Genomic DNA, 14508 nt, shown 5'->3' with positions numbered 1-14508 from the left:
ACAGTTTCCACTACACAGCCGTCACTCTGTCACTTCCCTCTTGCCTTGTCAGGAGTCGTGAGCCGGTATTGCGTTGTTTCTGTGTGATTGATTAAGGTGAGAAAAGCGCAGGTATAAATCGGGTTAAGACCGAAGCACGCTCTCGCTCTCTCTCTCGCTCTCTCTCTCGCTCTCTCTCTCTCTCTCTCGCTCTCTCTCTCGCTCACTCACTCTGTCGCAATTTAATTCAATTAAATTCAACCTTAAGTATGGCATATATGTGTTGCTAAAGCATTCAAATTACGACACATCAAACAGGAACAATAACAACAATTAATAGCAGTAATAAAAATAGGAACGATAATCACTAAACAATAACAACTACAATGACAATAATAACATCCGTAAATTATCACTAGCAAAGGTTACATTTTCTGAATAAAATATGTTGTAAAAGTTACAAAGTTGAATTCATTACAATGAGTTTGAATGTCTGTAAAATTTGATTGTTTGGAGCTGAAGCTATTTATTTGTGAGCCCTGTAATAATCGGTATATTGAGGAATAGGTCATAATGTTTTAAAATATAGTGGTACTATCAGCAGTAGTGAAAGTAACATTAGTAGTAGTAGTGGTAATAGAATTAGTAGCAGTAGTAGTAAATGGAAGTAGTAACAGTAGAAGTAGCAATGGTAGTAGTTGTAGCAGCAGTAGCCTAATAGTAGTAATAGCATTAGTCGTTGTAGTAGTAGATGTAGTAACACTTGTAGTATAGGTATTAATTTGATTGAATTAGTATTAATTAGTATTTCTATCAGTTGTATTAGTAGTAGTTACAGTACTACTATTTACAGAATAGTTGTTACAGTAGTATCTGAAGTTGAAATGAGATTATAAAACTGTTGGCAGCGTATAATTCCAGTGTTTCGTAGTTGATGGCATGCTGTGACATATTGGGCCCTCAGTTCTAGTAGCTCACTCTTTTCTCCAAATAGACATTTTTTTTTAGTTTTTAAGTTCATCAAAATCTTGTAATCTTCACTTAAAAGTTCATATTTTGTACAGAATTTTGTACCATTCTTTGAATCAAAGTTTGGGCAGATTCTTGTTTCTCTGGGAAGCCATGTTTGTTTGTGGCGTTCTATCTAGCTGGTGGCCGCTCAGTCTGTATACACAGTTGTTTTTTTTGTTTGGTGTCTTTAATTACAGCACATGTAATCTCTATTTAATGCTTGATAGCAATTAAGCTTGTTTATTTTTTTCCAATAGTGAAAGTATGTTTGTGATTCATAAATTCAGTATGTCTGAATGTTGCCGGTGTTCTCTCTATCTCTCTCTTACTGTGTGTGTGTCTGTGTGTATGTGTGTGTGTGTGTGTGTGTGTGTGTGTGTGTGTGTGCATGTGTGTGTGTGTGTGTGTGTGTGTGTGTGTGTGTGTGAGTGAGTGTGGTAATTGGTTAGGAACACTCCTGCATTTCCTGTCCATTTCCTGTCCACATTTAACAGTGTGCATATAGTAGTTGCTGCATTACAAAAATTAAATGAAAGCTAATTGGTGGGATGACAAACAGAAAGACGGGGACAAAGCCGTCTGTCTGGTGTTGTTTGGGTGCACAGTCCACTAAGTCATTATGCAGTCCATAATAGCCAGGTAAACAGTACTGTAGTGTTATGGTTGGTCTTAAAGTGGAAATCACTAAATTTAGAATTTATTTTTATACACTGAACTAGTCCATACCCAGGGATGCACGCGCTACAACTACGTGCAGACTTGCCAAAAATTTGCATAAACAGCCTAAATTTGGGAAAATTGAAAAATCTGCTTCGTCAGTCCCTGCCTATGCCAATGCTCAATGCCTATGTGCAGTTTCAGATTGACTGGCCAACCCATTGAGAAGCAAAATGGATGCAGGCAGACAGATAGACAGACAGACAGAGTTTTCCTCATTTTATAGTAGGATGTACAAAATTTAGGGACATCTTCTTGATACTGAGTTGCAGCCCCTTTTTCACAATCCACATCTCAATTGTCTCGAAGCTTAAAAATCCTTGTCTATCTCGTCTGCTTCTCTTTGTCTACATATCCTCCTTTATGGTTGGTATAGAAGGGACATCAATAAGGGATAATAATCAATTGTGAAACCTTGATGTAATTACCATAAACAAATTCGACAATAGTTGTGATGATTGGTTGCCTCTATCTCATGTCAGTGGTATTGTTAGTGCTGCTGTTTCTCAAAATGAAGACCACATTTCCCATAAACCTGATGCTTCCTGCTCCAGACTCTTTGTATCTTTGGTCAAAAGTTTTCTTTTTCACCTTACTGAAGAGGATAAACATGTTGGAAGTGATTTTTCCATCGGCCTTTCACTCATTCATCCATCTGCCATTGAGAGAAACTCTCCAATAACTCAGGCAGATCACCCACAAAATCTGAGGCGGCACACAATGTAAACTACAGTGTTGAGGCCGTCACAACTTGCCAAGCTTCTCTGTAACTGTCTTTTTTGTCTCAAAATTACATAACACCTTTAAAGTCACAGTAGAAGTTGCAGTACCCAGAGATAGTAGAGACAGTAGTGGTTAGCTTACATGTGACTCTGCCTCTAGAGTTCCTAATTTATTTATTTTTTTTACCATGTTATCATGCCACACACACAGCCTCTCGCAATTTAATTGCCTTTAGGCATGAAGTGTCTTAGGAAATTTGTGCTCAAGTGAGAGCAATTCACCTCTGAATCAGCAGGTATTTGTGTCTGGTGAAGCTTAAATGCATGACACTGAAATATAAAAGTGAAACTGAGTATTCAGTACAACCTCTAAAAATATGACTCATTTGGATTCAGGATTCAATACTTTATTGCCATATCAACCATACTTCCCAGGAACCCGTCACAAAATGCCCAAGTGAAGAACAGAACAATAATGGAATAGAAATAAAACCCCTATCCAGTTTGATTGGCACAGGATCTAATGTAACTATCCCTTGTGCTGTTTAGGGTGAGAGTGTATGTAAAGCTGGCTTGGACGTTAGAGGAAATGGGGTTGGATGAGAGTGAACATGTCATTGGTGTTATCAGGCAAGATCCTGCCATCACAGGTGTTTTGCTGAATTGAACTCACTCTGCCTCCAGAAGGCTTAACAGGACGAGCCAACCCCCAACATGCACTTTCTCAACATTAATCAGACTTATACACACTTGCACTACAACAACAACACACCTTCACTTGGGCTTATACAGTACTTAGCCTACAACCTTTCACCCAAAATTATACAGTGTCACTGTCAATCCCAACAATAGGCCCTTTTCACATCGTCATGGTAACAGCTAAACCGGTGCATTACAACTTCCTGTGGCAAGTTCCTTTTTGCAACTTATTGACAAAGCAATCCAACAAAAAGAGCTAAATTGTAATGGTTACTAGCACTAGATACATAATGTAACAAATAAAACATTTTGGGCACGTTGTGGAGGCCATAGCTGGCAACAGGAAGTTGTAATGCACCAAACAGAATGTGAAAAGGGCCTATAGGCAAAAGGGATGGCTGCCCCTGCTGGTTTGAAGCAGTCAATTCAGTAGTTCAAACATTGCATTGTAAATACTTCCTCTCAAAGCACTAATGGCTGTATACTTCCTCTTTTTTTTTTTTTTTTTCAGCAGGTGTCGTGTCTACTGTACTATGTCATTCTGATGAGGTGTTTGTTCAATACTGTGTCATGTCATGATGACGCCTTCTTGGTGAAGTGTTTTTTGTTGATGTTTTTTTCAATGTTGTATCATGTACTTTTAATGATTGTTGGAGCATGTCAGGCAAGACAAATTTCTGTGAGAACGGACAATAAAGTATTATCTTATCTTATCTTATCTTATCTTATCTAAGAGACATACATGCTTTTATAAGAAAAAACAGTATTTGGAAAACATTTGCCCTTTTCTCACATGTGCCACTTTCAGGAATGATAGAATATTACCTATGTAGAGTCATTTTTGGTGCGTATCCCTGAGCAATTTGTGATCACAGAATCATCACAAAGTACTGAAAATGGCTTTCAAACAATTGTAAACTGCTCAGTTAAAACAGTCTTTGAAAAATCAAATACTACCTTAAAACGTCCCCATGCCAATGCCACTGGCATTACTCATAAAACATTTAATCACCACGACTTTACTGCTCTGTGTCAGCGTTGAAAGACAGCATTGTTACCGCACCTCAACTTCAAAATCCCTCTATTGACCGATGCATTCAGGAGGGTGGAGAAAACATTAATACTGCATGACGTACATCAGATTACACCACAGCCAGCATGACCGTTGTAAACTCAAATAAACTCCAAGTGTACCTGTAGTAATCCTTGTGCTAACAAGGTGAGCCAGGCTTCTTCAGGTCTGTCCAGTATTTCAACAACTGTGTAGGTGATGACAGGGGAGGATTCACAGCGATTTTATATCAAGTGAACTGGGAGGGATTTGGAGGCGCAAATTAAAAGGCTTGATAAACTTTGAGATCTCCACAAATTTCTGGGGAAGATCATTGGAGAATAGGTATCCCATGAGGGGGTCCAGGTACATTTCCTCACTGTCTCTGCTGTTCAAGGTAGTCTTTTTCACTTTTTCATGGGTTTGATTTGGTTTATAAACTCTTTGGTTTGGTTTGGGAAGCCATTAACCTGGATTGATTCTAATGTGACATTTTGATCAGAGTCCGTCCAAACATGCATGAAAATTATTATAATTATTATTGTTGTTGTTGTTGTTGTTGTTGTTGTTATCATCCTTGGACTCCATGGAGTAAAATTCTAGAAAAAACACTGAATATTTGCACTGAATACATATTTTGCAGTCACATTTAATACTGGATATCGGCACAAAATACTGACTATCAGCAGCTTCAATAAAAAAATATCAGTATAGATATCAGTCTTCAAAAACCCACATCTGTAAAACCCTCGTTACTACTCAAGGGAAAGTGTTGGTTATCAGGCAGTAAAATCAAACGTGTGATATTTCACTTGGCTTGGAGAAGGGGCGTGCTTAAACAATGTAATACATTCATTTGATAATTCTTAGTTGCATTTAACATTTGTCTAAACAGACAAGCTGGCTAAGAACTCATTCCTATTTACAGCAATCTATGGTTAGTCCCACACATACTTATATACTGTATGTTGCGGTGAGTTAGACAAAAGACATTCTGCTACTTTCCTTTGGTGTGACTCAAGGGAGGGTATTTTTTAGTCAGTAATTTTACTTTTACTTTTTGCTCAAGTATTGTACTTCACTACATTTTAAAACACGTCCATTACAGAGTACAAATTCTGTGGCTCTCCATAAGCATCGGAAACTGGACCATCGTAAATTGACAAATTATGGAACCATTCAGAGTGAACGGTGTAATCTGACTTTACTTTGGTTGTGCACTTTTTTTTTCTCTCGTCCTTTTAGATTTGCATGGAGAGCAGCTAACAAACAGCTAACAAAAAGTAACTCTTACTCTGAGTACATTTTAAATTAGCTACTTTTTACTTTTTTACACCTAATTTTACTTCTCTGTGTTTTTCAAGACGTTTCAAATGTCAGCTCATTGAAAGTTGCAGAACATCAGGGAACATAATCAAAATTTAAATGAAATAAAATCTTACTTAGGCTCTTCATAAGAATATGGTCCCAAAAGCCGCAGGCCCCTAGGGCAACCTGCAGTAGTCGGCTTTCTACATTCTCCATGTGTCAAACATGTTTTTCAGTTGTCAGGAGGAACTAACCCCATGAAAATGTGGTTTGTCCAGCTATTTCCTAACCTCGTCAAACCAGCTAGGCTCGTGTGACTCCATTGTGACTACACTCTGCACAAGATCTGTGCAACGGGGCAGCGCTGCTGAATTTTGAAAAACACAATGCGGATAGTTTAATCAAAGCAGCTTTGGAATCAGCTTTGTCTGAAATGGACAACATAAAATCCTTCGAAAACTAACAGAAGTCAGCTCTGAAAGCTTTTCTTCAAGGAGATTATGTTTTAGCCTTTCTTCCGACTGGATTCAGCAGTCAGCTTGATTTATCAGTTAGCTCCGTTTGTAGCCAAGAAAATTTCCCCAGTCAAGAACCCTATTTTTTATTGTTGTTTCCCCATTGATCGCTCTCATGGAGGACCAGATCATTGTAAACAGTCTTTCTACAATTAAAAAGTTAACATTTCATGTTGATTGATAGTGATGATGTTAGTTAGTTATTTAAAAGCTTACACTTAGCCTACAACATCTTACCCAAAATTACCAACCTCAGTTGTTCGGACACTGCATTTTACCAACAAGCCTGCTGCAGGCTAGAGGAATGGCTGACCCGACAGGCTTGTCCAGAAACAACATTGTGCTTCATCATAAAACCTGTTCTTGGATTTGATTACACCTAGTTATAAAGGGAGTAGCGTTACTCCCTTTATTCATCAACACAGTTCTTCTGATAGCCTTGCACCTACATGATGTGCGTATAACTACTCCTTCAACTTGTACACCTAGTTATAAACCATGTGCTCTCTACAGTACCAACCACAGGATTCACATTTTACTATATTAAAATATTTGGCTCTGCTTCAAAAAATAAGGCAATAAGGAATTTGATAGTTTAAATAACTTTTAGGTCCTGTATGTTTTTTCATGGATGCTTGGAAATCTGTTTGTAAAAAATAGGTGTTATTTTTAGTGCTCTGTTTCTTTTGTTACTTAAATCATAGTATGTGATTACATTTCTCACATTTGCCCCTTACCTTACCATTTAAGGAATAATAAACTCTCCCTTGATAAAATATTTTGTCTGGGTATCCCTGAGGAATTTGTGAATACAAAGAATCAACAAAAGGTATTCAAAATAACATTCAAAATCATTGTAAACTGTTCCTCCAGTAAATCCATAGTCTTTCATGGTACAGTCAGTCAGAAACTCATGTAAATTTCCATGTGGTTATCCTACTTCTTATTCTTCAAACGAGGATGGAATTAAATATATAATGGTCTTCTGCTGTGACATCTCAATATTTTTGGAACCAGCCAGTAACACCCCATTATATTCCAGTTATTCACCAGCGACCAATACAGTTGAAAATCTAATAATAACTTCACATCCCCATTCCCTACCGTCTGACCCCTTTCACTCTTTCTCAGTGCGCCTGTAGTAATCCTTGTGCTAACAAGGTGAACCAGGCTTCTTCAAGTCTGTCCAGTATTTCACCAACTCTTCTGCGGACCCAAGAATGTAGGTGATGATTTGGGAGAATTCACAGCGATTGTATACTGTGTTGTAGGCCTTGAACTGGGAGGGATCTGGAGGAGAGGTGGGCTCAAGTCCCAGCCTTTTCATGCACATGCCAATATAGGCGTCCTCTATATTAAAAGGCTTGATAAACTTTGACTCCTCCACAAATTTCTCTGGAAGATCATTGGAGAAAAGGTATCCCATGCCCAGGATGTAGGGTGGGTAAAGGGGATCCGGGTACAGTTCTTCTGGAACGTACCATTTGGAGTCCTTTGAGCGGATGACTTCCATGCCCCGCTTTATCATCCCTGTCAGGTAGTTCAGCTTGGGGATGCCAGGCTTCTGCAGCATGATCACCAGATTGTCAATGTTCAGGAACAAGTCTGAGTCGATCTTCATAGCGTAGGCTGCCGTAGGGCAGCGGGTGGCCAGCCAGTCCATGATCACCATGGTTTTGATGGTCAGATTGAGGTAAGTGTCCATGAAGTTGCTCTGGATCAAGTCGTGGTACTGCAGGTTCTCCTGTTTGAGCTTCTCTTGCTGCTGCTCAGCATCGGCTCCTCCAGGGAGGCCCAGCAGGAAGAGAGTCTGGACCAGCTCACCCTGAACCAGGCTCTCATTGCCCCATGTCTTCCGGATGGCGTCCCGAGCGGCCACCTCACCGGGCGCCACCGGAACCATCAGAACCAGGAAAGGGACCTTGGTCTTACACGCCTCTGTGTCGTCCATGATAAAGTGGTAGTTGCGTGGGTAGGCTAAGTGGTACTCAGTGACAGTAGTTATATTCAAGGTAGTCGTTTTCACTCCCTCGGTTGGAGTTGGTTCGTAAATTGTTTGTCTTAGATGAGCTTGATAAAGAGTAGCTTGATTTATCCGGTGGGTCCTATTGGCAATCCTGTTATAGTGCACATTTAGAGGAAAGCTCTCCCACCATGACAGAGAGTTGCTGGACTGAGCATAGTAGAGGAGGAGGATGAGGATGATTACACTAAGCATGAGCAGGAGCTGGAATCTGGATTGAAACCAAGGCTTCTTCTGGCGGCATGGGATCTGCACAACGTGACTAAATTGGAAAGAAAGACAAAGTTAAATCTGATGGGAAAGGACTGTGTAGCATTGATAATCAGACAGACCTTTTTGTGTAGAGTATGATTTGGGTCATTCCTAGGTTGGGGTGTCATTTGGCCATCACAACTCTATAAAATAAAGATTTCCCATTCTTTTTAGGTTTTATCACTTAAATGACATTTTGACTTGTTGAAAAAGTATTGGTCAAGCCAAGCATACAAAATGTATGTTTCATGAGATAAGCCCACCTTGTTAAGGATACTGACATATCTGTCTGACAGTGTTTTCAGTGTATATCTATTTTTAGAATTGCCTTTTCTTGGAGATCTTGTATCCCTTAAACCCTTATCCCTTTAACCAGGTCATTTATTATTTAATTTATTCTAAAATAGTGGATATTGAGTAAAACACACAGCTATGCCTGATATTTGATAATATCAAATTAAAATAAATCAAATTAAAATACCAACATAACAGGGTGGATGTAAGTATAACAGGGTGGACGGCATCAAGATGGACAAAACACCAAAAACTGCCCATTTCTTTGATGTAAGGTATTTTCTTACACTGTTCTCTATCTACAAATCATGAGAACATTTCATTTGCCAGATAATATCAGTAGTGTAAAAGAATACATTCTACAATCAGCATGAATACTGAAGTAAAACAAACAAAGACAATGAATTGTTTTTTAACAACTCTTCAAGTTGTTAGTAAAAGAAGGAGAGGTGGAGAGCTGCATGTGTCTCTGATGTGTGAGCAGTATAGCAGTAGTAGTAGTAGTATTAGTAGTATAGTTGTAGTAGAATTGGTAGCAGTAGTACTTGCAGTTACAGCTGTAGTAGTAACAGCACTAGCAGAGGTAGAAGTACTGGCATTAGCAGTATTTGTAGTAGTTGCAGTAGCCTAGTAGTAATGTTAGTTGCAGCAGTAGCAGTAGTAGTAATAATTGTAGTAGCAGTAGTAGTTGTACTAGTAGTAGCAATAGCAGCAGTAGTAGTAGAAGTAGTAGTAGTAAAATGTAAAAAAAAAAAAAAAAAAAAGAGTCTCTAGAGTCTCTGGAGTCTTTAGGTTAAAGTATGCAGAAGTAGTGAGAGGATACAATTTGAGCAGAAGACTGAGAACAATGCTCCACTACAGCAAGCACACAACACATGACTCAGTCACTCTCCCACCACTTCAAGCAAAGTGCTCAAAGTGCATAAAACATTGTTAATCATTTGTATGATAAATCTGGTCTAACTATGTATGGAAATCTATTTGGAATTTGCATTTCTTTACATTTAAGACCAAACCTAACAGGATTTGTCCTGGGGACTGAAATGCCACCACAATCTAGGAATGACCAATTTATTCAAATTGGAGATAGTGCAAACATAATTATAACTATAACTATATAACCATAACTATAACTATATAACTGTAAGTATACATTTTTCAAGTATACAATTTCAATGTAATCTTGACTTGAACTTGACTGAGAACACTTCTTGTTTAGAGCAACTGCCTGGTGAGTATAAATGCCAAGCTTATTGCTTATCCCAGATGGTCCTTAGTTCATTATTAGTCCAAACCTATGTGTTTACAATGAGCTATAAAAAGCTGTTTCAGTCTGCTTCTAACATTTACTGTCATTATATCCTCGAAATGAGTTTCTGGGATATTATGGAGTGACCCGCCACCGCGTCGTGTGAACGCGATAACTTGAACAGTTTTTATAAGAATCTTTTCAAATTTGGTATGGACATTGATGACCCCTAGAGGAAGAACTCTGTTGATTTTGATATGTTTATGATTATAATAACTATTATTAATTAACTGATTAAATTAATCACGATGCTATTTGGACCCATAGCTCACCAATGGTGTATTATATTGTATTGAAATTTGTCAAGAGAATTGTTCAGACAATTATGGAGATTTGTATGAAGTTTGCACTTTCTGTGATCATTATTAATAAATTAATCAATTCATTTTTGTACTGTTACCTTTTTCTATTATTATTGTTTTTCTGTTTGGGCTCAATTTCCCTCAAGATGGTAAATCCTAGAGCCATGAAACTTTGCACCATGGTGTAGTGTGGCTTCAATTAGATCCACAAGAAATATAACCCCCATGGGGTTGATGGGGGTTATATTTCATCAAAGTAACTAGACTGACCAGCACTGTGTGTTGTGGTAATCCTGAAAGAACAGGATAGACTACTTTGAATAATTGGCTCAATTGAACTGGAATTTCTAGAAAAGCAAGGCCTTTTTGAGGTAGATTACAGTAGCACTGAGCTGTCCAGGCTGCACAGAAAGCTTCTGTCATTCTTACCATTGTTGCTACAAAATTAAACAACTCAAACATGCTGTTAACAAGAGATGGACATACTGGCGGTGTAGTGAACCATAGGTTTATTGGATTGCAACTCGCCAGCAGAGTTAATGATTAATTAATTAATTGGTGATTCATCATTATGAACAATAAATGAAATTTAGGCTAAGTTCACATTGCTTAAAATAGAAAACAGTCTACGTTTCATGGTCTTCACAGATTTACAGGCCGGGGTTACTCCCTGTGGGTAGGCGCAGTGGGAGGAGGTGAAGTGAAAAGTTGTGAGTCGGACACCTGGCAGCCGCAGAGAACAAGAAAAGTCAATGACGTTGTGGCTGCAGATGAATTAGTGGTGGGACTGGGTGTGGTGCAGGTAGGCTATCCGTTACAGGTTATCCACAGACGACCCGTCCTCACGTGTCTAAGCTATAGGACAGTCAGCTCTCCAAATGCGCACAGACTTCATTACCAGCCGGTACACCAGACAGCCGACTGATCATTTCATTTCATTAATCCTTGTTTTCTGTGATCTGGGTGGATAGAGGCGGAGGCTTAGCTTTAAATACACATCCTGCCGTTATCCAGCATCTAAATGTCTTTTAATTAAAAACAGAACATGTGGTGTGCATAGTTTCTTTGTGTAAAATACGCATCTGAGTTTTGTTGCATTGTCATTGGTGCAACTGTTTTTAAAAACATGCTCTACTTTATTATTACTTTATGATTGGATAAGATTTGTCTATCTGTTTCATGATGTTCATCTCAACATTTAAATTCTCTATGGAAATTACAATACCAGCTGTTATTACACAAATCAGACAACTCAACTGATCAACTGACATACCCTGCAATCAGTGGCAAAAGTCACAGTTAATCACATTAAATTAATTGTGTTTACTTTAAGTTCATTTGTCTGAGCCTATACCTTTGCCAACCTGAAACTCAAATAGTCCTAATCAATCAAGGCTACTTCACATCCATCTTTTGATCAGAAAAGCAGACTTTTAGTAAACTCTAAGTGAAATGACCACATATCTGAGAGTTATGATCTAGTCTGTAACAGTCTGTTTTTCTGGACAAAATGTTATGTCTATGAAATGATTAAAAAGTTTGCACCTTTTCGTCTCCTTCCCACATGAATCAGTTCCTCCATCCTCCATGACTGCTGCAACCTTTCTTCCCTTCTTTGCTTCCGTCCTATCTTCCTTCTAAAGATTATTAGCGTGTTAAGAGCTGACCACACCCCAGTCTTGACACATCACTTAAGTGTGGTCCTGCTTTTACCCTAAATGACAGAGGGAGGGCATAAGGCGGGGGGGGGGGGGGGGGGTTTGGGGGGGTTGGGGGGGCGGAGAAAGTGCGAGAGAGACATGTCATACATAAAGTTTAACACTTTTGTCGACTGTGGACTTTCTTTGTCACGAGGGGCGAAGGTTTTAAGCGTTCACCTGTTCAGCCCTTTTATACAAACAGACATACACACACACATACAAACACACATTCAAACATAGACAAAGCACTGGGATTGGGACGCAAAATCCATAAACCAAAAACAAAAACGTAACTGGATTTTTTCTGCAAAATTAAACCCAGTTCATCCTAACACCAGTCACAACTAGTAAACAAAAATTCGGAAAATGTATTATGCAGTCTTTCTGGTATTTTGGGTGGGGGGCGGTGGGTGGGGCTTCACCACAGTAATTGAGCAGAGGAGACCAGAGACATTCTTGTTTGACATTAGGAGTGTGAAATGTAGGCCTAAGGGCCCGAAAGACAACAGCCGATAATTTGAAGCTCAAGCTGCTCTCCTTTTAATATTTGTACCAAGCTGACTGTGCAGTCGAATTCATTTCTTGAATGCTGTCTCATCACTGAACATGATGATGCATTCAGTGACAGGTTCTTTCAACTCCTTCCTCGTTATATAATCAATTTGATGTCAGATATAAACAAAGTGGTGTCATGGTTCTGCCATGGCCTGCCTTTGTGTTCTTTGTGTTTCTCTGTGTTCCCTGCCTCCCTTGTGTCGCCGCCTCCTGGTCTGTCTGTCAGTGTGTAGTGTGGGTGTGGCTCCCTCTTTTCCCCCAGCTCCTGCTCCCACACACGTGTACCTCATCACTAATCACCCATCCCCACAGTATATCTACCCCGGTTTATCATCCACTCCTTGTCAGTTTGTCTGTTTAGCCTACCTGTTTAGCCTACCTGTTTAGCCTACCTGTTTTGCCTACCTGTTTTGCCTACCTGTTCTGCTTCCTGTTAGCTACCTGGTTTGCTACCTGCTTTGTTCCTGTATCGTTCCTGTTTCCCAGTGTACCCGTCCTCCTGTTATCCTGCCTCGTCACCTATTTTCATCTTCTTGTCTTGTTCCGGCCAGGTTGGTTTTTGTCTTTTGTTGTTTGCCTTTTGCCTGTTGCCAGCCTGTGCCTTTTGTGTTTTTTGGAACTCCTGATTTTTGTATTTTTTGCCTTAGTTCTTTATTAAAGTCTCTAAACTCAGTAAAGCCTCTGCCTGCCTGTCTGCATCTGGGTCCTCACCTCTGCCCCCACGTAACAAGTGGAGAATAAAAAGAGGAAATGGGGAGAAGTAAAGGCGTGGATTAAAAAAAAAAAGACAAAATTAAATAAAAAAGGCCAAATGTGGCAAACTTACCCATATGTCTTGAGTTCAAACAAGCTTACAGCTGGTGGCACAAGACCCAGAGGATAATAATGATGACTGTGGAACGAGGCCTGTGCCATATGAAAGTTTCAGAGTACGATTATCTTGGCCAAAAGTATCTCAATATTTTTGATATTATCTTGATGGCACGTAACCAATAACAAATCATTACTTCCTTATTACCTCCATATTAAGTAATATTTTTGGTCACAAAAATGGTAACTAATGGTAACATAAAAGTCAATGTGAAGATTGTGAACATTGTGAAGATGTGCTGGAGGCAGACACTGAATTCAAGCCAAGTCAGGTTTATTTAGCCCTTCATCACCAAACATATCTCAAAGAACTGTACAGACAACAAACCGGCCTAGATCTAATTAATCAACAGTCACAAAAAGAAAAGAAAGACAAAGAAAAAACAGTATTCAGAAAGCATTTTTGACCCTACAGGGCTACTTGAATACCTCACTGCTTTGACAATAGACAAGGACAATAGAGCTCTGTATGCTCGAAGGTGTTGTTTCAAAGCTGTATTTTCAATATTTTTAGATCCAGAAGATAACTCAGTCACATACTCAGTCATGTATTCATTCATTCACTCACTCACTCACTCACTCACTCACTCACTCACAATTAGCCTATCTGCCCCTAGCAGTTGTTATAAATGTGATATACTGTATGTGATAAAGGAATATTTGTAATGTGTAACAAGATACATTTTGATATATTTTTGCCCTGTACCCACTGAGTGCTAATTGCAAGATCTAAAGTGTTACCTGATTACCTGAAGCTTACACAAACATTCATCCCAAGACAGAATTGATATCACCGTTTACACAGACAGCGATGCTGGTGCACACGTGTAACCCTTCCATGTGGTTATCCTAATTCTCTTCCCTGAAATGGCAATTAGACAAATACCATTATGGCAGTGCTGGACTGGGACAAAAATTCAGCCCAGGAGTTTCCCCACCAGACAGCACTGTAGCAGCCTTACACAGAATCCAGAGAAAGGCTGCTAGTTTTCAACATTTGGCACTTTCTTTCTCAGGAGCCTTTCATTTTGTCATCGTCACGTTCTCTGCACCACCCTTTCTTTTTTTTTTACAGTCCATTTTGATAGCATCACATTGATTTTAATGTGCATTTAAAGGGGAAATGCAGCCAGTCTCTTGTCATATGCAACTATTGAACCTTTCTTGAACAGTGACTTGTTTTGACCAGTTGCATTTCATG

At 39.2% G+C, this 14508-nt stretch overlaps 1 protein-coding gene across 1 annotated transcript; it reads right to left on the bottom strand.

Moving 5' to 3' along the window:
• Positions 1-6767: 6767 nt before the first annotated feature.
• LOC139663688 (beta-1,3-galactosyltransferase 2-like) lies at positions 6768-8371 on the bottom strand. Its single transcript, XM_071542406.1, has one exon. It carries the CDS (start codon positions 8218-8220, stop codon positions 7156-7158), a length of 1065 nt encoding a protein of 354 aa, XP_071398507.1. The 5' UTR covers positions 8221-8371; the 3' UTR covers positions 6768-7155.
• Between the last annotated feature and the right edge of the window lie 6137 nt (positions 8372-14508).

The sequence above is a fragment of the Centroberyx affinis genome, unplaced genomic scaffold (assembly GCF_046629955.1).
Source record: "Centroberyx affinis isolate AG114_WGS23_722 - 3 ecotype Tasmania unplaced genomic scaffold, CSIRO-AGI_Caff_v1 ptg004091l_1, whole genome shotgun sequence".
NCBI classification, from domain to species: domain Eukaryota; kingdom Metazoa; phylum Chordata; class Actinopteri; order Beryciformes; family Berycidae; genus Centroberyx; species Centroberyx affinis.
The sequence above is the reverse complement of the archived record's forward strand: the minus strand, read 5'-3'. Positions and strand labels throughout refer to the sequence as shown.

Bases quoted from the DNA above. Each gene is read 5' to 3' on its own strand.
- LOC139663688 (XM_071542406.1), bottom strand. From the start codon at position 8,220: ATGCTTAGTGTAATCATCCTCATCCTCCTCCTCTACTATGCTCAGTCC.